At 40.2% G+C, this 26615-nt stretch overlaps 1 protein-coding gene across 1 annotated transcript in view; it reads left to right on the top strand.

The window, feature by feature from the left end:
* The window catches only part of SLC1A1 (solute carrier family 1 member 1), a 103686-nt gene extending 77791 nt beyond the window's left edge, over positions 1-25895 (top strand). Inside the window, exons 6-12 of the mRNA XM_072597399.1 lie at positions 347-445; positions 1807-1991; positions 5402-5509; positions 9256-9378; positions 9804-9998; positions 16010-16144; positions 23806-25895. Coding sequence (XP_072453500.1) covers positions 347-445; positions 1807-1991; positions 5402-5509; positions 9256-9378; positions 9804-9998; positions 16010-16144; positions 23806-24052 — 1092 coding nt within the window. The 3' untranslated portion in view covers positions 24053-25895. The remainder of the gene's footprint in view (positions 1-346; positions 446-1806; positions 1992-5401; positions 5510-9255; positions 9379-9803; positions 9999-16009; positions 16145-23805) is intronic.
* Positions 25896-26615: the final 720 nt, after the last annotated feature.

The raw sequence follows: 26615 nt of genomic DNA, 5'->3' as shown, positions 1-26615 counted from the left end.
ATGTCTCACTTTCAACCCTTTTGTGCCTCCCTGTTTTCCAATCTGACTTTACAAGCCGTGTGACAGTGGGCCTGCGCCTGTTTCCTCTTCTGTAAAATGGAGATAGTCATAAGTGCATTACCTATCTCATAGGATTGTTGTGAAGAAAATGCTTTGTAAAACTCAAAAGACCACAGAACTTTAAGTAGTCATTACATGATCACTGTTGGCTCAGGCAGGATATTTTTGGATAACTCTCCCACTGGTTTGTTCAGTGATAGCTGCCACCTTCATTCATTCTTATGGCCAGAATTTCATTTATTCTCATTTAGTCAAGTTTAAAATCTTTCTTTTTTCCAATTCACAGTACAAAACCCAACGTGAGGAGGTGAAGACTTCCAGTGAATCAGAGGCAAACAGCACAGGAGAATCCGTAACAGCTGTCATGACGACTGCCGTTCCAAAAGTACTATGTTTTTGGCAATGAGTTGTTCTCTTTTACCAGTAAAGAACTGTTGAGAAATTAGAGGGAGTAGGAGATAGAAATGTTATTTATGTATTATTGCTCCTGGATTAAGATGTCTTAAATTCCAGTGCCGGCTCCAAATGTGACCCGGGGCAAGTCACTGACCCCGAGCCTCAGTTTCCTGTACTGTAAGACAAAGATAGCACTTGTACATCCTGTACAAACTCTACAATGAATTGTTTTTAAAAGTGTTTGTAAAGGGCAAAACACTAAAGAAATGTGCATCATTAATTTGGGCCAGATTGTCCCAGTATCTTGGCTACCATGTGACTCTAAAGTCAGGTATCCAGAAACTGCTTTCCTTCCTTCAGACATCCAGAGTACCACATGTATACTTTACATAAAATATCAGCTGTAGCTAGTGCTCTGCCTCTTCTGTAAAATAAGCAGGTTGGACCAAATGATCTCTGACATCCATTACAAATCTAGAGTTGTAATCAATTCATCTTTTATGCTCCAATCATTTCCTAATAATCCTCGGTGATAATTCCCATACCTTCCCCTCTTATAATAAAAACTAAATCAAAGTCAAATAGATACAAAAGCATTTGATATAGCCATCACACCTGACTTTCTGTGTAACATCCCACAACTTCAAGCCACCTGTAGATGTGGAGGGATGTTCCAACACCAATCAAAGGAGACTTTTGTAAAAAGTGCTCAGCACAGGGCCTGGCCCATAGTAGGCATTCTTTAAATGCTTATTCCTTTCCCTGCCCCCTTCCTCCAATCATCTAAAATTAATATCTTTTATTGCATTTGACCCAAGTTCCATGAGCTTCTTGGGTTGAGTTCCACCACAGCATTGTAGTCCAGTATAATCCCCCCGCCGACTCCTCTTGCTTCATGAAAACATAATTATATGTTAGAAATTTTAGAATTTTGCCATTAATGGATTTTAACTGTTGTGATACCATTCAAGGCAGATAGGTGGGCCTGACCTAGCATGAATTTGGGAGCAAAGGAGATCTGAGTTCAAATCCTGCCTTGGACATTTATTGTGTGACCCTGAGCAAGTCAATTAATCTCTCTGTCTCAGTTTTCCTCAACTGTAAAATGGGGATAATAGAAGTACCCGCCTACCAAAGATGTCGTGAAGACCAAATGAGATAATGCAAACCTTGAAATCCTTAGGCTATTTTTATTCTTCCTATTATTTTTATTGTTATCATCCATGCTGAGGGGATGAGCGAGTCCATTCACATGGAGACTGTTCTTGAGGCAATATCACGTCATGTCAGATTATGCAAGCCAGCTGTATCTGTATCATTCACTGATATTTTCTTGGCTTTGTTGCACAGAACAAAACGAAAGAATACAAAGTAGTGGGCTTCTACTCAGACGGCATCAACGTCCTGGGCCTGATTATCTTTTGTCTTGTGTTTGGGATTGTCATCGGGAAAATGGGAGAAAAGGGCCAAGTTCTGGTGGACTTCTTCAACGCACTCAATGATGCGACCATGCAAATTGTTCAGATCATCATGTGGTGAGAGAGCTCATTTTTGTCTGGCTTTTGCTTTTCTTCTTCCCCGCCCCTCCCAAAAAGAAAAAAAGTTTTGAAGGAAGAGGTTTATTTTTCTCTCCAATAGAAAAGGTATCTATGTCTGAGCAATCTGCATGCCTCTACACTCCAAGGAGCCAAGATTCTAGTAGTATGGAATCATTCCAACCCTTTCCTTGCTTCCCTTAATCTATATTTCCATCCTTTAGATTTGATTTTAAAATATTCCTACCATGGTGGCCACCCTTTTTTGGTGATGAGACTCTTAGACCAATCCTCAGACATATCTTCCATTTCTGGACCCACACTTGAATCCTTTCTGCTTTGTGCTCCACTGACATTGTTTTTAAGAGCCTGGATTTGAGTCACCTCTACACTATGATAAAGCATTGGGGGAGGGCTTACGCACAGAGAAGGACATGGGCAACCCAACCTTTTACCCTGGACAATCCACCTGTTAATATTTTATGACTTGGCCATAGGAGTAGGGGTTACCTTCCTACTCTATTTTAAGGTTCTGCCATGAAAACCTAGCATTTTATTTACTGTATGGCTTCCCTAAACAAAGCATGAAATTATTATGGTCAGGCTTTGTACATGAGGAAAATGTATAGGAAATAGTTAAAAGGATTATAGAGACATGCATGGAGTGACCCTGGTTATTCAGGAAAGAAAGCTGTTCCAAGTTTTCGTTAAATTGCCTTACTCCAAAATGACCACCTCTTCTATGTGTCTGCCATGTATTCACCCCACAGTTAAATCCCAGAATCATAGGATTTCAGAGTTGGAGTAGACCTCAGCAGTCATCTAGCCCACCCCACACCTGAAAAAAAAATCTCAGAAGAGATTCACATATCCAACCATGGGTCATCCAGTCCTTAATTGAAGGTCTCCAAAGAAGGGGCACCTTCTAGCCTCAGGGACAGCCCAGCCCACTTCTGGAACACTAGAGAGAGTTACACAAGCCAATATCTAGACAAGGATGTGGAAGTGAAAGAGCCGATCATCTAGTTTTTTCATACAGAAAAGCCACTGAATCATCTATCAGGGAATAAAGGGTGGAAGACAGCTTTTTCTTGATTGGCCAAAAAGTGGGGGGTGCATGAGAGGAATGAGTATGGTTAGGGAAGTGTTTTAATAGATATTATGTTAGTATCTACCATTATAATAAATATTAAAAAGATATGGTGATAACCATGCTCTTGTCTTCTGGTGATTGTGATGGGAGAGGGGGTGAATGACTCAAAAACCCTTTCATTTCAAACCATTCACACACAATGATTCTTAAAGGTTTACTGTCTTTGACTTGCCTTCTAGAGCTCCACATCCATAGGAAGTAGAACTTTGATCCATTCAAGGAACTGAAATCTAATCCCTGACTTTCAAGTATTTTTGCTGGTGGATCAAGGTTAGAATTATTGTGTTCCTGGGATCCTGAGCCCCTAACAGTCTATAAGAGGCTCCCTTGAGGTCCCACTTTTCATTCACAAAATCTCTCAGATGATGAGACTACTTTTGACCTTCAGCCTGACAGCATGTAAATATTACATGCAACATGAATAGTATTTGCAAGAAACCTCTAAGTCTTTCTTCAATTATCACCTGCTTTTTCTTTATTTTTTGAAGAAAGGATCCAGCCTCTGCTAAGACAAACTGTATCCTCATTTGAGGAGAGACAAGCCCTTACTATTAGTGAACATCAGCTGTCCTGTATTAGTTTTTAGCCAAGTAAAGCAACAACAGCTTTCCTGTCTTCGCTAAATGGTCGCCTCAGCCCTCCACTTCCTTTCCTTTGCCCAGATGATTCTCACCATTATCATTTTCTCTCTTCTGTCCAAGTCTCCACTGCCTCACCATAGAGAATTTAGTTTCAGTCCTCAGTTTCTTCATCTATCACATGAGGCAGGTTGAACAAGATCATTTGTAAATTCCCTTCTGAGCCCTACTTCTGGGAGCATCTTGCCCAGGTCACTCACTCTGTTACTGTTCACACTACATTGTGGAATCAGTGTGTATAATTATACAGGAAGAAAAATGCCAATGAAATTATTTCTAAGATAGATAGGATTGCGCAAAGTGAACCAAAACCTATGTGTGGCCTTCCTCTGCTAATGAAAATGATCTTGGGAGTATTACCCTCTGGGCCCTCCCACTCTCCCTCCCATTCCCCTAGCCCTAGGTGAAAGTAATCTCTCTCTCCCTCTCCCCCTCCCCCTCCTCCTCCCCCTCTCTCCCTTCCCCTCCCTCCCCCTCCCTCCCTCTCCCTCTCCCTTCCTCTCTCTCTCTCTCTCTCTCTCTCTCTCTCTCTCTCTCTCTCTCTCTCTCTCCTCCCTCTCTCTCTCTCTCTCTCTCTCTCTCCCTCCCTCTCTCTCTCTCTCTCTCTCTCTCTAAAATGTGCCCATCACTCCTTTGGTAGGTCAGCTAGCAAGCATACTAAGTCCTTACTATATGGCAGGTGTAGTATTAAGCACTAGAAATACAAAGAAAGACAACTATAGTCACTGGCCTTACATTCTCATGGAGGTTACAGCATGTAAACCACTGGGTGCACATAAGATATGTACAATATAAATGCAGTACTATCATTCCATCATGCACTTACTTATCCCACACACATCATGACACTGTAAGCTCTCCAAAGGCAGAACCTCTGTCATTTTTCATCTCTGTGTCCCCAGCATCTAACACAACCTTGAACACAGGATGTGCTTAATAAAGGCGTACCAATGATTTTGGATCATCATGCTGAATTAGAGACAGCTAGGTATCAGAGTAGATAGTGTTATTCCTAGTGCCAAGAAGACCTGAGTTCAAATTCAGCATCAGTCACTTAAGACCCTGGGCAAATCAATTAACTTCTGTCTGTCCCAGTTTCCTCATCTGTAAAATGGGAGTAATAGCACCTACTTCCTAGGGTTGTGATAAGGGCCAAATGAGCTATTTTGTAAAGTCCCTCATACATAGTAGCCACTTTATAAATGCTTATTTTCCTCCTTGGCTTCCTTGCCCAGTTTCCCTTGTTATCAAGAACAGTCATTTGTGAGGTGACTGTTTAGGTACAGTCTGTGAACATGAAAGAGAACCAGCTATCTCATCCTAACCTCATTAGGGGAAGGAGGAAGATACAGTGTCAGAGGACCTGGGTTCAGATTCTGGATCTGTTCTTTAATTTGTGTAACCTTAAGCAAGTTACTTCAGACCTCCTCCTCAACCTGTTTCCTGCTCTGTAAAGAGAAGGGTTTGGTCTAAGTGTTCTCTAAGGCCCCTTCCAGATACAAATGCTCTCAGGAGCAGGAAAGAGACTAGAAGTCATCCGTTGTTCTCTCTACCAATAGTCTAACTCGACTGTCTACTGCGGTTGCTGCAGAACGTGATGTTTCTTCTCTTCATTCTAGGTATATGCCCCTGGGCATTTTATTTCTGATTGCTGGGAAGATCATCGAAGTTGAAGACTGGGAAATATTTCGCAAACTGGGGCTGTACATGGCCACGGTGCTCAGTGGGTATGTCAGTCTTTGGATGGGTGTGGTTGGGTTGATAATGACAAATGGTACTGTGGGAGGAGTCCTTCATCTGGAGTTACAGGACCTGACTAGAGTCTAGCCACTGCTGCTTACTGCCGTATGATCTTCAGCAAGTCCAAATGGTATATAGCAAGAGAGAGCATGCTGAACTTAGAATCAGTGGGTCTATATTCAGGAATGACCTTGGTTGACCTTGTGGAAGTCATTTCACACTTCTCTTGTTCTCAGCTTCCTCATCTGCCAAACGAGGGTCTTGGACTAGATGATCTCACAGAGCCTGTCTAGTTCTAGACCGTATGAACTCCTATTATTATTTTTAATCAGCTTTTTTGGCTATTTATAAAGAGAGTTCTGAGATAAGCAAATTCTGGGTCTGCTCTTTAATTGCTAAATTGGAAATGGATTATGCTGTTCTAATTGCTGCCTTTGGGGAGAATGAGCTATACCAGACTTTATTGCTCCAGGCCTACCAGTTGCTCAGAAATCATTCTCTGAGAACATCCTGTAGGTTTTAGGAACATTTTAAGGAAATACTTCTCAATACTGGCATCACTTGGCTATCCGAATGCCTTGTAGGGCTTAGTTGTGTTTCTAAAGCCTGTGATACCCTCTCGGTTATTATACCTGCCATTGCCAATAAAGCTAGTTCGTACTCTATAGTCTTCAAATTTGACAAAAGCATTATTTCCACAATAACCCACGGAGGTAATTTACATCTCCATTTTAAAGATGAGGTAACTGAGGCTCAGAGTGGTGAAATGATGTACCCAAGGTCACATATTGAGAGAACCAACATGATATAGACCCACGGGGGTAGGAAACCTGTGGCCTTCTAGGTCCTTGGGTGCAGCCTTTTGACTAAGTCCAAGTTTTACAGAACAAATCCCCTTAATAAAAGGATTTGTTCTGTGAAGTTTGGATAAGGGCCAAACTTGAGGACCTAGAAGGCTATGTATAGATTTGAGTCCACAGGTTCCTCACCCCTATATAGGGGATAAACAACTGACCTCAGATCTAGGAAGAACTGTCTCAGTACCTCCACTGACGCGTGTTGGCCCAGTCACTTAAACACTCGAGTGCTCTGGACAACCCCTAAGTCTGTAAATTACAAAGAAGGTGCTAACCTACGTTGGTAGAGAGAGGTTCCTAACCTCAGATCTGTCAGTGAAATTACAGGTCCAGTCCCAATCCCTATCACTATACCCCAAGGACCTGTCCAAACCCATCTCCTGACTCTGAAGAGCCAGTGTCTCCTCTCATTAGGGCACACATTGTATCCTGTACATCTTCACTCCAGACAAATAAGTCTTTGAGTGAAAGGCTAAGTCATACAATCTTCCTTTTGATCATTTCTTAAGGTTGCTTGCAATCTCTGCTCTGTGATCCTTCTTGGGCAATAAGAAATGGAAACATTTTCAGATTGGTACAGATGCCACTATTTTAGCTGTAAGGCATTGGGTGAGTCATTTACCTCTCCCCCCACCCTACAGATTCCCCATCCATAAAAGAGGAGTTTGGAATAAATAGCCTTTAAGGTCCCTTCCAGCTCTACCATTCTATGATATATATGCAAGTTAATTCCTAATTTGGCTCTAATGATCGCCATTCTTGCTATACTGTACTGAGGGATGGCTCCCCAACCTTCCATAAGTCACTCCAACTCTTTGAATCTCAAGTTCCTCCTCCGTGAAATAGGGATAATACTTGTAACTGCCTACTTCACAGAGCTATTTTGAGAAATTCTTAGCCTGGAGTCCCTGAATTTAAAAAAAAAAAATCTTGACAACTGTTGCAATATATTTTGTCTCCTTTATGATCTTATGTATTTTTTTCACATTCAAAAACACTTCTAAGAAGGGGTGCATATGTAGGGTCCCCCAGATAGCCAAAGGGTCCATGTCACAAAAAAAGGCTAAGAACTTAAAAGTGATACAGAAAAAAGTGTTGTTATCCAGTCATTTCAGACATTTTCAGTTCTTCAGATCCCATTTGTGGTTTTGGTGGCAAAGACTCTGGAGTGGTTTGCCATTTTCTTCTCTAGCTCATTTTACAGATGAGGAAACTGAGGCAAACGGGGTTAAGTAACGTAACCAGGGTCACACAGCCAGTAAGTCTGAGGTCAGGTTTGAACTCAGGAAGATGAGTCACCCTGACTCTAGGCTCATGTTCTATCCACTGTACCACCTAGTTGCCCAGAAGAAGAAAAAATTAGCTAACATATATACAAAACAAAACACTTTTTTTTGCAAAGCACGTAACATACATGATCCCATTTGATTCCCACAACAATCCTGTGAGTTAGCATTGTTTTCTTCATTTCTTCATTTTGCACATGAGGGAATTTGGGCTAAGAAAGGTTATAACTTATCAAGGTCACACAGTTAATAAGTGTCTGAGGCAGGATTTGAACTGGAGTCTTCCTGACTCCAAGATCAATGCCATTCACCATCCAATCTAACTATTTCTCAGAAGCTATTTTTAAATGTTTTTTTCCTGGACCTGTGATTCATTAATACAGGGACTGCTTAGTGTAGAACAAACATCTATCTGCCAATACAGATCAGAACCCAGTCTCCAACTCACAGAACTGTCTGGAGTACAATGATTTGCTCATGGTCAGTCATGCAGCTCATATGTAACAGAAAGGAAAAAACAGCTCTTCTTAACTCCAAGGCTAACCCTCCATCCCCTACTATTCTCTCTGGAAGCTCTGACCGCTATTCTTCATTGTCATCATCCTTATCATTATTATAAACCTCAAGTTCTCAGGCATGAGCTAAGAACTCTGCCTTCAGATCTAATGACTACATCCAGAACTCTCCAACTGATTTCATCCTTGCTCAAGCAAGGATTTACTTTAAAAGGCTACAGACTTTAAATGATCACTCTGTTTTGTGTATATCACTTGCTGAGTTCTTTGCTCTATATCTTCTGTGTCCCCCTATTGTGTAATTCCAATATTCTAGCTGAAATGGGGATACTTTCTTTGGAGCGAGCTAGATTCCAGCCGAGAGAGTGGGACAGAACGAAAAGAGTCTCAAAATATGACACTTTGAAAAACAGAGAATGCCTGAGAGCCTGAAGTCTTCCTCAGGCTTTTATGACTATGTCTGTCTGGGTGATAAATATGTGGTAGTTGAAAAAGTAGCCAGGAAGTCCTAGGCCCTTAGTCCTGGTTCTTGCCACTAACCAGCCGTGTGACCTTGTGAAAGTCACTTAACCTCCATATCTAAGTTTGCTAATCCATGAAAGAGGAATTGGGGGAGGAGGAGAGGTATCCAACCCGCAAGGTTGTTATGATGATCAGATGAGATAAGGCATGTGAAAATGTTTACATAAAGTATAGAGTTTCTATATAGATATAAGGATATATTTGTACTTTGTACTGATAAATTAGCTTGGAGTCAACATGACCTGGGTTCAAATTCTGTCTCTGACACATAGTAGATATGTGACCTTGGGAAAAATCAATTAACTTCTAAGCGTTCTCAGGTAAATCTTTAAGACTTTAAGTTATAAATTGCTGAGCTACATTAATGGAAGGAGTTTTATACAAGAAGAGTTTCCCACATCAGTAAAATCATAATTCTGGCTATATATACATAAATAGATACACACACATATTCAAAACACTTTAATGCTTTGATGGACCTATTATCCCAGTAAAAGTTGGTACTCCTCCCACCACCATTATTATCTATAAAACTGTCTCTCTTTGTTTACAGGCTTGCCATACATTCCATTGTAGTCCTCCCACTCATCTACTTTCTAGTTGTAAGAAAGAACCCTTTCCGATTTGCCATGGGGATGGCACAGGCACTACTCACAGCCCTCATGATCTCTTCCAGGTAAATAAAGATATTTTGTTTTCCTGGTAACAAATGAGGCCAAAGGGCCCTTCTGAATTTTGTCTTTGTCTGTCTGTCCCTTCCTCTGTTTTGTAATGGTAGATACAATAGTACCATGGTTTTAGAGATAACCTTTAGACTGAGAAATAATAGTAGTAGTATCTTGGTGTCTCTGCCTGGTAATATATTTTGTCTCCCACTAAATGTTTTCCCCTTTTCTAATATGAAACAATTTTTAAGGGTTTTATCGTATTTGTAGGAGGTACGATTCGCACTCTGAATTTTGTTTTCTAGAATTACTGAAAGGTAGGTTTAATACTTTATACTCTTTAAGGTTAGCCTTCTAGAAGAAAAAGCTTCAATATTCAAGGAGTACAGGGCTGGCATTCCACAGCTATGAACTGGTTTCCCTTTTTCTTGTTCAGCTCAGCAACACTACCTGTTACCTTTCGCTGTGCAGAAGAAAAGAACGGAGTGGACAAAAGAATCACCAGATTCGTTCTACCTGTTGGTGCAACAATCAACATGGATGGAACTGCCCTCTATGAAGCAGTTGCTGCCGTGTTCATTGCACAACTCAATGACTTGGATCTGGACATTGGAAAGATAATCACCATTAGGTGGGGTGAGGGTGTCACATGAATGTTCATTGCTATTACTAGTAGGCTCCCTATAAAGCAACTGTGAAGATAGTTCAAAGTTTTGAGTATTCTCCAGTTAAAGATTATGATCCTTTGACTTCTACTCTGTCTGCATAGCCTCATTCCCCAAGAATAACCAAAGCTACATATGTCGGAACCCTTAAACTCAAGACCTCAGCCATTGCAGTTTGATCCAAAGGTATCCTCTGCATTGGGTTCAGAGTAGAATTGACCTAAAAGCTTCATTACAATCTAGGGTATGTCCCATGTTCTACCAATTAGAACAATCCCCCAACTCTGCTCTGTAGTAGACTTAAACTTTTTGGTAGAAAACCAAGTTGAACATCTCCTTCCTCTTCCCAGCCATCTTGGTTTGTTGTTTTCAGTCCTTTTCCAGTTTTATCTGACTCTTCATGACCACATTTGGAATTTTCTTGGCAAAACTATAGGAATGCTGTGCCATTTTCTTCTTTAGCTCATTTTACAGATGAAGGAACTGAGGCAATCGGAATTAAGTGACTTGCCCTGGGTCACACAGCTAATGTGTCTGAGGCCAGATTTGAACTCAAGATAATGAATCTTGCTGACTCCAAGCCCAGCACGCTTTGAACTGGATTTCAAGAGGGCATGGCAGATGAGAAAACTGAGGCCCTGCGTGTGATCATATAACTTACGTGGCTGGCCTTAAACTTAAGTGCTGAGTCCAAATCTAGTCTTTCATAAAGTAGCTAAGTAAAGTGCCTGTTTCTGAGCACCTGTCATTTTCACTGCAGGTGTTCCTTCCTCACCTTGGTTCTCCATTTCCTGGTACTTCTGATTTTTTACCCTGACTACTAAAGTAGGCCTTGTGCCTAGATTCAAAGCACCAAGATACATACACATTTATTCATTATACTCCAGCCATACATTTAAGACATCCTCAGCCACTAGCCCCTAGTCCAATAATAATATGTTAGACCCATAGTAATTGTTTTGAAAAAATCATTGCTGCCTACACCTGGGAGCTCCTTCTCCTCTCTCTAGAACCTTATTTCATTTACCTTGCTTGTAGTAGGTGCTTAATAAATGCCTCCTGAATTGAATTTTTCCCCTCCCCTTCTAGATACTCTGTTATCTCTAAAGGCAGCTAGGTGACATGGTAGAGTCTTGGAGTCAAGAAAGCTTGAGTTCAACTCTGTCCCTTTGGGGGAGTCATTTATCTCTTCGGGGCCTTAGTTTTCTCCTCTATAAAGTAAGGAGGTTTGACTAGACAACTCTAAGGTCATGATGCATAGCAGATAGTGTCCTGGGGCTAGAATCAGGAAGATCTGAGTTCAAATCTGAACTGAGGCATTTATGTTGCTGTGTGACCCTGTGCAAGTCATTTAACTTCTGCCTACCTCAGTTTCTTCAAGTTTAAATGCAGGCCATAATTGTACCCACTTCCCTGAGTTATTATAAGGATCTAATGAGAAAATATTTGTAAAGTGCTTAGCACAGTGCCAAGCCATATAATAGATACTTAATGAATGCTAATTTCCTTCCTTCCTTCTCTCTTTCTTTACTTTCTTCTATTCTTTGCTTCTCTCCTTCCTCCCTCCCTTCTAGCTCTAATGCTATGATCCTGAGATTACTGTAAAACCATTAGACAGTTAAGGCCCTCATGGAGGCACAAACAAAATCACATTTGATATCACAGGACTTGGCCCTTCTGATCAGTGTGTGCCATAGTATTGTGAAATACTATAAATTCTGCCCAAGTACAATTTTATCTAGGATTCAATCTAAACTAGTGATAATATGCAAAGATAATATCTTTGTATCTCTTCCGACGTACCGTGCTCTTCAGATCCCCAAGGGCTCCATCTTGATAAATGTTTATTAATTAGAATTAAATTCCAGATCCCTGAGTGCCCCCACTCCTAAAAATGGAACCTGAGGTTGTCAAAAAGGCACTCTGAAACGTTTTGTTTGCTTTTACTAAAAAAAAGAAATCCCTCTGAGTCAAAGGTAAATTGCAGCGAAGTCTCAGAAATTCTTTAAAGGTGTTGAGTTGGGGGCCAAAGGAAGTGGCATGTCTGGACGTTGTAGGAACAGGACTGAGGTCAAAGTCGGAGTCCTCCTTGACTACATATAGTCTCTCAGTTCCATATCCAACCTCAGTCTGCAGAAAATTGTTCATTCTTGATACATCATGGCTTCCTGCTCATTAAACAAAGCAGTCTAATATGCCTTTGTGGCCACAAAACCACCCGCTTTGGCAGAGCAGTATTGCTATAGGCTCAGTGTAAGTCACCTACCTACCAGGAAGAAGGAAACTGTTGAAATTGAAGCAAACCAGCCCAGGGTTTGGCTGAGCATGACCAAGTTGAGCAGTGTTGGCAGCACTCTTGAAATTTTGTGACTCATGCTGTAGATTTGTGTGTGGAAAGTGCCTCAAGGATACAATAACAACAGCATAGTTGCAAAACTTTTTAAGGTTCATACTTTCCCTGCAAGAGCCATATGGAAGTAGGTAGTTTAAAAATTATTGTCTAACCCATTTTAGAGATGAAAGGGAACGCAAGAGGTTAAATGATCAGTCCATGGTTACATGGTTTAGTGTAAGAGCCAGGGTTCAAACCCACGGCTCCTGGCTGTGTTCTCATTCTATCACACTATACTACCGAAAGGTCAGAAGTGGAGAGGATTTCACCTGAGAAGAGCTAGGTGGAAATGAAATGTCAAATGCCTAGTCATTTGATGTATGTGAAGACTGTGGTTTGAAAGGGAGATAATTTGGGGGATACAGTTCTCTGCCACAGACTTAGGAATCTCTGAGTCCAACCAAAAACAAATTTCCACATTAATATTCATTCTTTCTCACAGGCTCTGTTGCTATTGGGTCAAATACATTTCCAGATCCCTTTCATCCTTTAAAAAAAAGTCACCTTGTGATCTTACTACCCACTCAGGCTCTCATCTTTTCTCTTTCTAGCCAAATATCTAGAAAGAATAGTCTATGTGGTAGATTGGGAAATACTGTAGATATGTTTTTTTGATATTTCAGCCACGCTTTTGATGGCCTCTGATTTTATGAACAAGATGGAAAAATGGGTGGATTCGGAACTGGCAAAATTGATGAATGAATAAAAAAGCATTTATTAAGTACTTGCTATGTATCAAGCCTTGAGATAAGTATCAGGGGTGAAGATACAAAGCTTCCTGCCCTCAAAAAGCTTACTTTCCAACAAAAGTGTCAGCACATGTTTTGGAAAGGTCCAGGGATGGTTACTATGGCCAAGGAGTCCAGTGAAACGAGGATGAGACTACCTAGAGTTTACTATGATCCATATGAGGCACTCACTAATTAGGGGAGCAGGGAGCAGTTAATGGGTTGATACACCTAGGCATCTACCTTCACTCCTGTGCTGTTTAACACTTTAATCAAAGGTGTACTTACCACACTTTGGGATAAGAAACACATTGATTAATGGAGCCAAAATCCAAAAAGATCTGTGAAGGCTAAAACAGTGACCTGGGTCTAATAAGATATGATAATACTGATATATTAACAATAGCTAACACATATATAGTGATTTAAGGTTTGCAAAACACTTTACAAGTATTATCCTACTTTTATCTTCGCAACAACACTGGGAGGTAGGTGCTGTTATCTCTATTTTACAAATGAGGAAACTGAGGCAGGCAGAGGTTGTGACTTACCCAGTTTTCAAATAGCTAGTCAGTATCTGAGGCCAGATTTGAACTCAGATCTCCCTGACTCCAGTTCCAGCACTCTATCTACTTAAACCACCTAGCTACTCTCCTTGCCAAGGAAAAATGTAAAATCCTAAACTTGGCTTTGAAAACATCAACTTTATAGATGTGAAATGGGTGAGGTGTGGCTTTCCTCTGAAAGGGAGCTTGGGAGTGAAAAGCAGTGGATTAGGAGGCCGCAGAGTAGCTCAACATGGGTCAATAGTGCAAGATGGCAGCCAAAATAAGTTATCAAGACCTAAGGCTGCCCTGAGAGGGAGAGTATCCAGAAGGAAGAGATTACCGATCTATTTTCCAGACCACATCTAGAATGTCATATTCAGTCCCAGGAGCCACATTTAGGAATTGTATTGACAAGGCAAAGGATTCCCCAATTAGACTGAGCAGGGACTTTTGCCTTTCTATGGTTCATAACAGTGCCTGACACATGCTAGGTACTTAATCAATCCTAGGTGACTGACTGGCACGAATGTTGAGGGCCCTCTGAAACATGTTATAGGAGGATCCATTTGGGGGTGAGGGGGGGAAGTGGTCATATTGAGCCTATAGAAAGGGAAGCCAGCTAGATGTCTTCAAGTCAGATGGAAGAGGAATCTGACTTATCAGGTCTTGTTCCAGAGAGCAGAAACTGAATGAGGGGAAATCCTACTAGAAGCCTTTAAGTAAAGTCTGGATGTGATTACTTGTTGGATACGTCATAAAAGAGATTCTCCATCAAGTAAAGGTTCATTTAAATAGTCTCTAGGCCTATGTTTAAACTCTGAAATTCTCCATAGATAGAGCACTGAACTTGGAGTCAGGAAGACCTGAGTTCAAATATGGATTCATACAATTACTAGCTGTGTCATCCTGGGAAAGTAACAGCGCATCCTCCTCAGTTTCCTTCTCTGTGAAATGGAGAGAATAATACTGTCTATCTCCCAGGGTTGCAATGAAGATGAAGTTAGGTAATAATCATAAAGTTCTTTGTAAACTTTTAAGTGTTTTATAAATAGCCTTGTTATTATTTTTATTATGATTTCTGTTTTCTAGGATTACTAATGACTTTCCCATAACGAAACCCAATTGACTTTTTCCATCCTCACTGTCTTGCAGCATTTTACATGAGGTTGCTTCCCTTTCTTTGGACACTTTCTCATCCATGACTTCTGCAACATTGTGCTTTGGGGATTCCTCTCCTATTTCTCTTACCATCCTTTCTCTATATCTCTATTTCTTTTGCATTCTTTCCTTTCTTCCTAATGTGACTGTCTCCCAACGATCTGTCTTTGACCTTCTTTCATTCACTCTATCCTATCTCTTGTAGTCACTTTCATTACTTAACCACTAAGTAAACAATTCTATACTCCAGGTAGAATTAACAGCTATTTACTAATGCAGGAACCCAAAGGTCACTTTATAGGTAAGTCTTATAATGTTCCCAGATCATTCTTCCTCTCTCCTAGATGCATGACAAAATAAAATTCATGTCCCTAAGCCTTTTTGTTCATTTATAAATTAGGGATAATATGTGTTATTCACTACCTAATAGAGTTATTAGGAAAGTATTTTGTGAACTTTACCAAATGAATCAATGAATGAAAATATTTATTAAACATTTCTTATGTGCTAAGTAAGGTCTAGGAATACAATTGTGTTTTTTTGGGGGGGAGGAACACTAATTACCAAATTCCTTTACAATTAAGCTATGAAGCTTTCAGGGCAGCTAGGTGGCAGCTAGAATTTGGGGCCTGAAGTCAGGAAGACTCCTCTTCCTGACAAATCTTACTAGATGTGTGACCCTGAGCAAGTCACTTAACCCTGTTTGCCTTAGTTTCTTCATCTATAAAAGGATCTGAAGAAGGAAAAGGCGAATCACTCTAGTACCTTTGCCAAGAAAACCCCAAATGGGGTTACAAAGAGTTGGACATGACTGAACAACAAAATGTACCTTTCTCTGACCATGTCTGCAAGATGTTATTTCCCTCTCCTCTAGAACTCTTCTCCATTTCATACCTATATTCTGCCTTGCACTGTAGGTATTCATGCCGCCTGTCTTATTTCCCCTACCAGATCATAAGCTCCTGAGGGCAGAGGAAGGGTCTAATCCTTCTTCCTATGCCCCCACAGAGTCACACACATAGTTAGTAGTCATGAACTTTTCTCAGTTTGATTTGGGAAAGAAGTTGAAACAACAGTCAGGTGTAAGACAGGGCCTTAAAAGGAAGATTACGTTTCTAACTCTGTTTCTTGTGTTTATGTTTTGGCCATAGTGTCACAGCAACAGCTGCCAGCATTGGAGCTGCGGGAGTGCCCCAAGCAGGGCTAGTCACCATGGTCATTGTACTGAGTGCCGTTGGCCTGCCAGCTGAAGACGTCACCCTCATCATCGCTGTTGACTGGTTTTTGTGAGTTGCACTTTTCTGACTCGAAACTAACTATAACAATCTCATTGTCCGTAAGAGGGTGAGAGGATAAGTTTATCCAAACATACCTATGGCCATTCTCTTTCTAGAGGGCCCAAGGAACCGTGTGCTGCTATCTTAATTTCTTTCTGACTAGGCTACCTGATAAGGTGCTTAAAGATTAACTCATCATAATAAAGATGAGTGTTGATTTTAAAATGCCAATAAATAGTATCACCATTTTCTCATCAGAGATGGTTATGCCCAAGATTAGATATTGGGCAGGGGACAAAAAGACAGATAGTAGGAGATTAGTGTCTATCCATGGTCTCACATCTATCCCCAAGGTGCCTCTCCTACTCAGTCCCAGACCTTAGCCCACTTATTGATCATAACATTTTAAAGTTTGAAGTTTAAAGTTTGTACATCATAGGATATACAGCATAAAAGGGACCTTAGAGATCTTTTAGTCCAACTCTTTCATTTTATTGGTGAGGAAACTGAGGCACGGAAAAGACAAATGGCTTACCATGAGGTCATATAGGTGGCATGTAGCAGAGCAGGAATCCAAATCCTTGTCTTGTGGTTACAAGTGCAGTGTTCTATCTGCTTCATGACATTGGACTCTAGTTCAATTCCTTCATTTTATAGAAGAGGAAACTGAATCCTTGAAAAGGGAAGGGCCTTGCATATGATCACATATTGTATAGCAAAGGCAGAACACAACTCAGGGCTTTTGCCTCTAAATCTAACATACTTTCCATGATCCAGCAACTGCCTCTTCTACAAACATCCCCACAAGAGGCTGAGGGACCCTGAATAATTCAGTGGGAGGCTGAACTCTCTTATGGAGATGCTACAACACAAAGCTCCATACCAGTCCTGATTCCATCTCTTTAGCAACCTCAGAGATTGAGCTAGAACTAGCCAGGTCACCATAGGGAAGGGATGTGTTTTATAGTATCCTATAAGGAATATGGGCAGCTAGGTGGCACAGTGGATAGAATGCCAGGTCTGGAGTCAGGAAGAGTTATCTTCCTGTGTTCAAATCTACCCTCAGACACTGTGTGACTCTGGGCAAGTCACTTAACCTGTTTGCCTCAGTTTCCTCATCTACAAAATGAGCTGGAGAAGGAAATGGCAAACCACTCCAGTATCTTTGCCAACACAGCCCCAAACGGGGTCATAAAGAAGTGAAAATGGAACAACATAGGGAGTATGGGATCAGAAGTCTAGAACTAGAAAAGATTCTTCAAGCCATTAATTTTTGTGTATTGTCTTCTCTCATCAGAATGTAATCTCTCTAAGGGTAAGGACTGTGTTTCTTTCTGCTTGTTTTAGTATTGTGTGCTTAGCACAATGCCTAGCACATAGCACGGGTTTAATAAATGTTTTTTTGACTTGACTTGACATTAATTGCAGACTGATCATTTTACAGATAAGAAAACCTGAGCCTAGTAGTAAAGATCAGAGGCAAGATTTGAACTTAGATCTTTTGATTCCAGAACCTAGTCAATCTCTCTCTTGCTTGTCCCACTCATTACCCATGGCATTCATTTCTGAAATATCTAAAGACAGAAAGCTGCCAATTGACCCAGAGGAGGGTCAATCAATCATTGACAATATGCTCTATGTCCAGTGTTGGCACAGTCTAGATTGGGCATAAATACATTATTTGTGAACATAAGCAAATTCAGTCTACCTGCAGTTTTCACAAGAATGGGGCTTTGTCCGACTCTTGGCAGTCAAAGTCATTCACTTTTCTGTGAAGTTGCAAGATTTGTCACTCTCTGAGGATTCAAATTCCTTGAATAAACTGAGTGTGTTTAACTTGGAAAAGAGAAAACTTAGACAGGGTGTGATAGCTGTCTTCAAGTATTTTTTTTTATCCTTTAAAAAAAACTTTAGTATTTTTTCCCCAGTTACTTGTAAAAACAATTTTTTAAAATTCATTTTTATGAGTTCCAAATTCTGTCCCTTCCTCTCTACCCCCTCATTGAGGAGGCAAGCAATTTGATGTAGATTATACATGTGTAGTTATGCAAAATATTTCCATAATAGTCATGCTGTGAGAGAAAAAAACATAGACCACACACAAAAAAAGCCTACAAGAAAAATAAAGTAAAAAGCATGCTTCAATCTATATTCAGACACCAGCAGTTCTTTCTCTGGGGATGGACAGAATTTTTCATCATAAATCCTTCACGGTTGTCTTGGATCATTATGCTGCTGAAAATAGAGAAGTCATTCATAGCTGATCATCTTACAATACTGCTGTTACTTTTTACACAGTACATTTTGATTTGTATCAGCTCATGTAAGTCTTTTCAAGTTTTTCTGAGAGCATTGTGCTCATCATTTCTTGTAGCACAATAGTATTGCATCATAATCACATAACACATTCTGTTCAGCCATTCCCCAATTGATGGGCATTTTCCTAAATTTCTAGTTCTTGCCATCAGAAAAGAGCTGCTATAAATATTTTTGTACATACTGAGCCTTTTAGTTTTTTATCTCTTTTGGGATACAGACCTAGATCAAAGGGTTTTACAGTCCTTTAAATATAGTTCCAAATTGCTCTACAGAATGGTTGAATCAGTCCACAACTCCACCAATAGTGCATTAATATCTCATTTTTCCCATATCCCCTCCAACGTTTCTCATTTTCTTTTTTGTCTTATTGGTCAATGTAGGTGTGAGGTAGTAACTCAGAATTGTTTTCATTTGCATTTCTCCAATCAATCTTGAGTTAGAACATATTTTTTCATATGGCTATAGAGAGCATTGGTTACTTCATCTGAAAACTGTTCATATCTTTTTATCATTTATCAATCGAGGAATGGCTCTTATTTTTTATAAATTTGACTCTGTTCTGTATATGTTTGAGAAATGAGGCCTTTATCAGGGAAACCTGCTTCAAAAAATTTTTACAATTACTTTTGCTAACTATAGTTCCCTCCATCCTATTTCCCCTCCTCTTTATCCTATTCTCTCTCTCCTTTCATCCTGTCTCCCTTCAAAAGTGTTTTGCTTCTGATTACGCCCTCTCCCAATCTGCCCTCCCTTCTATTAACTCCCCTCCTTCTCTTATCCCTTTCCCCTCCTATTTTCCTGGAGGGTAAGATAGATTTCTATACACAACTGAGTGTGCAGGTTAGTCCCTCTTTGAACCATTCTGATGAATGTAAGTTTCTCTCACTCCCCTTCACCTCCCCCAGCATCCTCTCCACTGTAAAAGCTTTTTCTTGACTTGTTTATGTGAGATAATTTACCCCATTCTGCTTCTTCCTTTTCCTTTCTGTCTTCAAGTATTCAAAGGACTGGCATGTCTCTTTCCTCCTCCTGCCCCTCTCCTCAGACAGTAGAGCTAGGAATGATGGATGGAAGTGGCAAAGAGGTGGATCTAGGCTTGATGTCAGGAAAAATGTTCTAACAGTCAGAATTGTACAAAAATAGAAAAGCTTTCCCCGTGGGGTGATGCGTTCCCCTTTCCTGGAGGTTTTCCACTTGTCGAGTATGTCGTCCTGAAGCTTCGTGTTCAGGTATGGATTGGCCCAGATGGCCTCTGAGCTCCCTCCCTCTCCCCCTTTCCTTCCTTCCCTTCCTCCCTCTGCCCACCTTTCTTTCTTTCCCCTTCCCTTTTCCTTCCCTCCCTCTACCTCTTCCCACCACCTCTCCCCTTCCCTCCCTACCTCTCCCCCTTTCCATCCCTCCCCTTTCCCCTTTACTACTGAAGCCTGAGTCTGTGAAAGCCCTAGAATCTCCGGTTTCCTCTAAGAAACAAATGCCAAGCATTTTCTATTCTGCTTTGACAGCACTTCTCACATCCATCCCTTTCTTTCCATTCATATGTGGTCCAGCCCTTATCACCTCTCAGTGGACTGTGCCAACAGGCACCTAATTGGTCTCCCTTTGTCAAGTGTCTCCACACTCTAATCCATTCTGCACACAGCCACCAAAGTGATATTCCTACCGGACCATTCCGACCTTGTCGCTGTCCTACTTCAAAAGCTCCAATGGCTCTTTTGCCTCTCCAATTAAATACAGACACTTCTGTTTGGCATTTAAACCCTTTACAATCCAGCTGCAGCTTCTCTTTGCAGGCTTATTATATACTACTCTGCTTCACACACTCTGTTCTCCAGCCAAACTGGCCCATTTATTATTCCTCATGCATGATTTTCCATCTCTCATCATCATACCTTTGCACAAGCTACTTACCATTCCCGGAATACATGCTCTCCTTACCTGTACTCCTTAGGATTCTTGGCTTCTTTCAAAACTCAGACCAGGAGACACTATTTTTTTCTTTTCTTTTTTTTCTATTTAATACTATTTTTTTCCAATTACATGTATAGTTTTCAACATTCACTTTTATAAGATTTTGAATCCCAAACTTTTTTCTCCTTCCCTTGTCTCCTTCTCCTCCCTTCTCCCCAAGATGGCAAGCAATCGGACATAGGTTATACATGTACAATCATGTTAAACATATTTCCACATTAGTCATGTTGTGAAAGAAGGAATCAGAGCAAAAAGGAAAAACCATGAGAAAGAAAAAAAGAGAGAAAATAGTCTGCTTCGATCTGCATTCAGACTCCATAGTACTTTCTCGGATGTGGATAGAATTCTCCATCATGAGCCTTTTGGAATTGTCTTAGATCATTGCATTTCGAAGAAGAACTAAGTATCATAGTTGATCACAGTACAATGTTGTTGTTATTGCGTACAATGTTCCCAGGAGGCACTTCTAACAAAAGGCCTTTCATCATTCTAATTTCCAAGTATTTAAAGGACTGGCATGCCTCTTTTCTCCTCCCCTACCCCCTACCCCCAAATAAAATTCTTGTATTTACTTTGACTGTATTTTGTAATTACTTACATGTGTGTATGTTGTGTTCCCCAGTAGAGTGTAACTCCTTGAGGTATTTCATATTTGTATTTGTATCTCCAAGCCTCAGCGCGTAGTAGGCTGATGTTTACTGATCAGCGGATCAAGTTCTAGCCTATATATGCCAGCTTTGGTATTGGCCACTATAATGGGTAATTAATAATAACTAATGAAACAATCTAAGCATAGATGAATTATTAGGTAGGCATGCAAAAGAATGGGTCAGTTTGAACTCCCCAGTTAGTTCAAAAACCCTGAATACAGAGTAAAGCAGATTTTTATACCCCTCCCCCAAAATTAAATAAGCCCATAAAGTCCATGTAATTATAGCAAAAATAACTAATCAGAATACAAAATAAGGTAATCAGATTTCTAACTGGAGGAAAATTTAGGGACTTTCCAAGTTGTGGGGGGAGTAGATTTTGATCCAGTTGAGAGAAGTATGAAGAGGTCTTAGGGTCCTCTATTTATAAAGTGAAAAGATATTAATTATATCCACTGCAAGTATAAAACATAAAATCTACCAGCAAAACAACACAGTGGAGGAGAATACATGTAGTAACACAAGATCGAGTCAGTGTTCAAAAATAAAATCTTCTCACGTTAAAGTAATTGCATTTTGTATATGGTCTTCATTTTATCTCATCAGCACTATAATACAGTAGACAGAATGCTGGAATTAGTATTTGGGATGTCTGGGTTTAAGTGTGGGAAAGCTGGTATTGGCCTGCTAGCTTTTTTGGTTTCATTTTTTGAGTGGGTAGGGATTAGGGAGCAGAGACAATACTGGGTGTTAACACACACCACGCAAGATTTGGGAACTGTGCTTTAAGCCAACATTAGAACATATGTGAATTAAATATGAGCACAGGTGAGGCAACTTATCTCTTGGAACCTCAGTTTCTTCACCTATGTAAGAGTAAATATCATAGAGTACAGTTTTCTAGCATTATAATGGTGTGTATTTATCTTTTTAGTTGAAAAGTATCCTTCTTGCATCTTGTAGAGTACGCCGTTACCTACCTTTAGTCACAGCTTTGTTGAGATGCCATGACTTCAGTCTAAGTCTATTGGCCTAATTCTGAACTTCCATATGTACCCCCTTATACTTCAGCTCCAATCAATTAATCAACAAATATTTGCTAAATACTTCTTATGTGCACTGTCCTAGGCACTGGAGACACAAAGAAAAAAGAGAAGAAGAAAGAGGTCCTAAATTCATGGAGCTTACAATCTCAAGGAGGGAGGGGGAAGAGGAAAAGAGGAGACAACACTACAAATTATATGTATAGGCATATACAAAGCAGGGGCAGCTACGGATAGAGTATCAGGCCTGAATTTAGGAAGATTCATCTTTGAGTTCAAATCTGGCCCTGGACACTTAAATATAGATGTGTGACCCTGGACACAGAATTGTCACTTAATTCTGATTATATCAGTTTCTTCATCTATAAAATTAGCTGGAGAAAGAAATGGCAAACCACTCCAGAATCTTTGCCAAGAAAAACTCAAGAAGAGTCAGACACAACTGAAATGCCTGAACAAGTATAGTATAGATCTGAGTAAAGAGAGAATTGAGGTGGGGAGACCAATTAAAAGGTTATAACAGTGGTTCAGGTGTGGTGATGAGGGTCTGAATTCAAATGGTAATTGTGTGATGGAGAGAAGGGGACGTATGAGATGTATATGGCAGTCAAATGGACAAGATCTGGCATTCGATTGGATATGTGGAATGAGGAATGATGAGGGGTCAAAGTTGACAAAGATTGCAAATGGGTATTTGAAAGGATCATAGTGCCTGAAGCTTAGAGCTCGAAGGGTCCTTAGAGACCCTTAAATCTAATCCTCTCATTTTTACAGATGTTATCTGAGGCCCAGGAAAGCTTGTCAAACATTACACAGATCTAGTAAATTCTGAACTGCAAATGCACCACTCTGTCCACTACCCCATATAAGGGGTGCTGTTAACAAAAATAGAAAAGTTTGAAAGGTTTTTTTTTTAGAGAAAAAGACAATGAGCTCTGTTTTGGGATGTGCTGTGTTTGAGATGCTTATGGGACATCAAATTTAAAAAATGTATGTCAATAAGCATTTGGTGATGTGAAACTAAGATCTCAGGAGAGAGACGAGATGGATATGTAAATTTAGGAGTCAGCCTAGAGATATTAAATCCATGGGAGCTAATAAAGATTCCCCCTCACCCCACGAGGGTGTAGAGAGAGAAGTAGGGGCCCATGGCAGTGTCTTAAGGGTATTCCTAGAGTTAGGGGGCATGATATGATGATTCAACAAAGAAGACCAAGAAGTGATTGGAAAAGTAGGAGAACTAAAAGAGCTGTGTCATGAAATCCAGAGAGGAGAGAGGAGGTAGGAGGTGATGAGCAGTTGTGAAAACTTCAGAGGGATCATGGAGAATTAAAACAGAGCAAAGGTCATTAGATTTATCCATTATGAAATCATTAATAACTTTGGAGAGAATGATTTCATTTGCACAATGAGAGATTGTCCCAAAATGAATTGACTTTCTTCAGGAGATGCGTTCCCTGTTATTCATGGCCTTCAAACAAAAGATAACTCCTTATCAGGTACTCTGTAGAGGGAATCCTTTCTTAGGCATGAGTTGAAGAAAATGGCCGTTGAGATTTGTTCCAACTCTGAAATTCTCTGATTTGTTAGCTTGAGTGGAAACTGGATAGTACAGTGTCCTTTCACATTCTTCAAATTGAGATAAAACCAAAAAATAATCTATCTAATCCAAGGTTTCTCTCTTCTCTAGGGATCGGTTCAGGACCATGGTGAATGTTCTTGGTGATGCATATGGAACGGGAATTGTAGAGAAGCTTTCTAAAAAAGAGCTAGAGCAGATGGACGTCACATCTGAAGTCAACATTGTGAACCCCTTTGCCTTGGAATCCACGATACTTGATAATGAAGATGCAGAGACCAAGAAATCTTATGTCAACGGAGGCTTTGCCATAGACAAATCTGACACTATCTCATTTACTCAAACATCACAGTTCTAGACCCCCTTTCATACCCCGAGCTGGGAGCATTTCAGGACATCACCACAAGAGAGATCTCTCAGCAAATTAAAACATAATTAAGAGGGGGGAAAAGCAATTAGCCAACCTGATACCCAGACTTCCAGATTACTTTCTATATTGGATAGCCCTTGCTCCAGAAAGTAGAGGAAGAAGAAGGGGGAGAAGGAAGGGTAGAAAGATAATTATCTGTATTTTTTAAAAATTATCACTGATGGAATTTGGAAGTATGTAAACCAGTGACTGTTGGAATCACAGCTGTAAAATTGAGCAAAGATCATTCAGTTTTCTCGGGGCATAGTTCAATTTTTCCCTTTTTTTTATTGCTCTTCTGCCATTCTGAGCCCAGGACTATTTGAACTCTCCTTTGATACGTTTTCTTTTGCTTACCACCTTTTTTTTTTTCTGGCAGATTATACTGCATCCAAAAGTCCACTGGATAGTGTGCCAAATTTTTCATTTTGCACTTGTCTGAAGCAAATTACTTTGGAAAGAAAACATACCAGCAGAGTCCTGCAATAAACGTTTTAAGATAGGGAGGGGTGGTGGTGGTCTTGTTTTGTGTCTTAAAAGTAATGTATTAGAAACCTAAGAACTATTAACCCCACCACAATGTTCATTATCAAGAAGTCTATTCTACACAAACATTTATTTTTTTCATAGAGCTGCCAGAGGTCAGAATTGAACTGTCAATGTGAAATACTTTCTTTGTTCCTCAAAAGCAACTACAAAGCCGCTGTTAATAAGCTTGGATGACATGTGAGCATTTCTCCATGGGGGCACAGAAGGCAGAAGTCAGTCTGGCTCTTACTGTACCATCTCTATGTATGAGCACCATGACAGATGGAGGGAATGGATGACCAGAGGTGGCCTAACCAATGCTTTTAGGACTTTCAGAACTTAGCTGCTAGAGAGAAAAATCCCCTCACCTGTGCTCTGTAGAAGACAATAAGACAGTATACCACAGAGCCACTCACAGACCAGATCAGTTTTTTAACTTATTTCTTAGATCCCAGAGCCCTTTGTCTTTTTGTATCCACCCAGGTCTGAATGAGAGGGCCAACCTGCATCAGCCAAGCTGTATTTTACTAAATGTCCTGGATTGAACAAACCGTGAGGACCAGGAAAGGACTGTGTCTATGATGGATTTCCACAGAGGAGCTTCGTAGTGTCCGATGTCTATATGCAATACCCCAGGGGAGTCTCTTCCATCCTTTGATCCTCATTATTCTTCCCCAGGGAGCTGTTCGGCTCTACTGGTGTTCATTCTCCTAAAGCATAAGGAAGTTCATGCTTTGACTGTCCTCGATTTGTAAATACTTAGCATAAAACTGCATTGACACTGTTGTCCAAAATAATCAAGTTTCTGCAGTATCAGTCCATTTTAACCTTCATTTTTGTATTTAATAAAATCAGGAAATGTGCCAAAGAAACAATGAAAAGAAAATAAATGTGGATATAGACTGTCTGCACCTTAAATTAAGTTTGTGAGATAAAAACCAATACTGTATGTAACCCCAGCCCCAGAAAATCTTCAGTGTAATGCTCTGTGAATTTTAGAATCCAAGTATCAGTGTTGTTTATATGAAATAAAGCGCTCTCTCTGGACAAAGAAAAGTTGACTTTAGAATGACTCCCCCTACCTTGACCATGAACTCACTGATTAGTAACACTAAGCTTTCTAGGGTTGTTTATTAACTGGGAATCTTCTTTGTTTGGGAGTCCGTTTGTAATGTGCTTCCTAACTGCATTGTGCTGCTATTAACTCATAAATGAGGATGATGTAGCCATTCCAATCTAAATAAATGATCTCCTTCAACCTTTACCCCCACCCCTTCCTTCCTTTCTCCATGTATTTGTTTATTGAGAGAGATAAAGGTAAATCATTTCTGTTTTATATAGGATCACAGATCTAAATCCAGAAGGGATTTTAGAACTCATCTAGTCGGGTACCTTTATTTTACAGTAGAGGAAACTGAGGCCCAAAGTCACAAGTAGGAAGTATCAGAGTTGGAATCTGAACCCAGGGCCTCTTGCTCCAAAGCCAGTATTCTTTTCTAAACTGTTCTATTACATTCTATCTACCTATGACCACTCTCTCTACTTCCCTATCATATAATCTCATGCAACCAAAAAAGATGCTGACAAAGTAGTTGCAGTTTAAAAGCCTGATGACTAACACATAGCACCACCTAGTTATGTGTTAGCATATATATATTTTTATATATATATATATTTTTATCTCATTTGATCCTGACCACGGTCTTGTAAAGTAAGTAATGGAGGTACTATTCCTGTGTTACAGATGATGGGCTCAAAGGGAGTATGTCTATGAGGGCAGAGTTAGGAAATGGAGGAACTGCGATTGGATTTCTGACTCCTGAGTCAGACTCTTTACATGCTACCAAATCAAACCCAAGTTTACATTCGCTGGAAGCTGAGTGTACAGATTGCCATGAATTAGAAAAGAACTGTCTCTTCTAATCAGCTAGTTTTGTGTATCTTGGAGTCAGAGGACCTGGGTTTGAATGCCAACCCTACTAGC

Source organism: Notamacropus eugenii, chromosome 1 (genome assembly GCF_028372415.1).
Source record: "Notamacropus eugenii isolate mMacEug1 chromosome 1, mMacEug1.pri_v2, whole genome shotgun sequence".
In the NCBI taxonomy this organism is placed as follows: Eukaryota; Metazoa; Chordata; class Mammalia; order Diprotodontia; family Macropodidae; genus Notamacropus; species Notamacropus eugenii.
The sequence above is the reverse complement of the archived record's forward strand: the minus strand, read 5'-3'. Positions and strand labels throughout refer to the sequence as shown.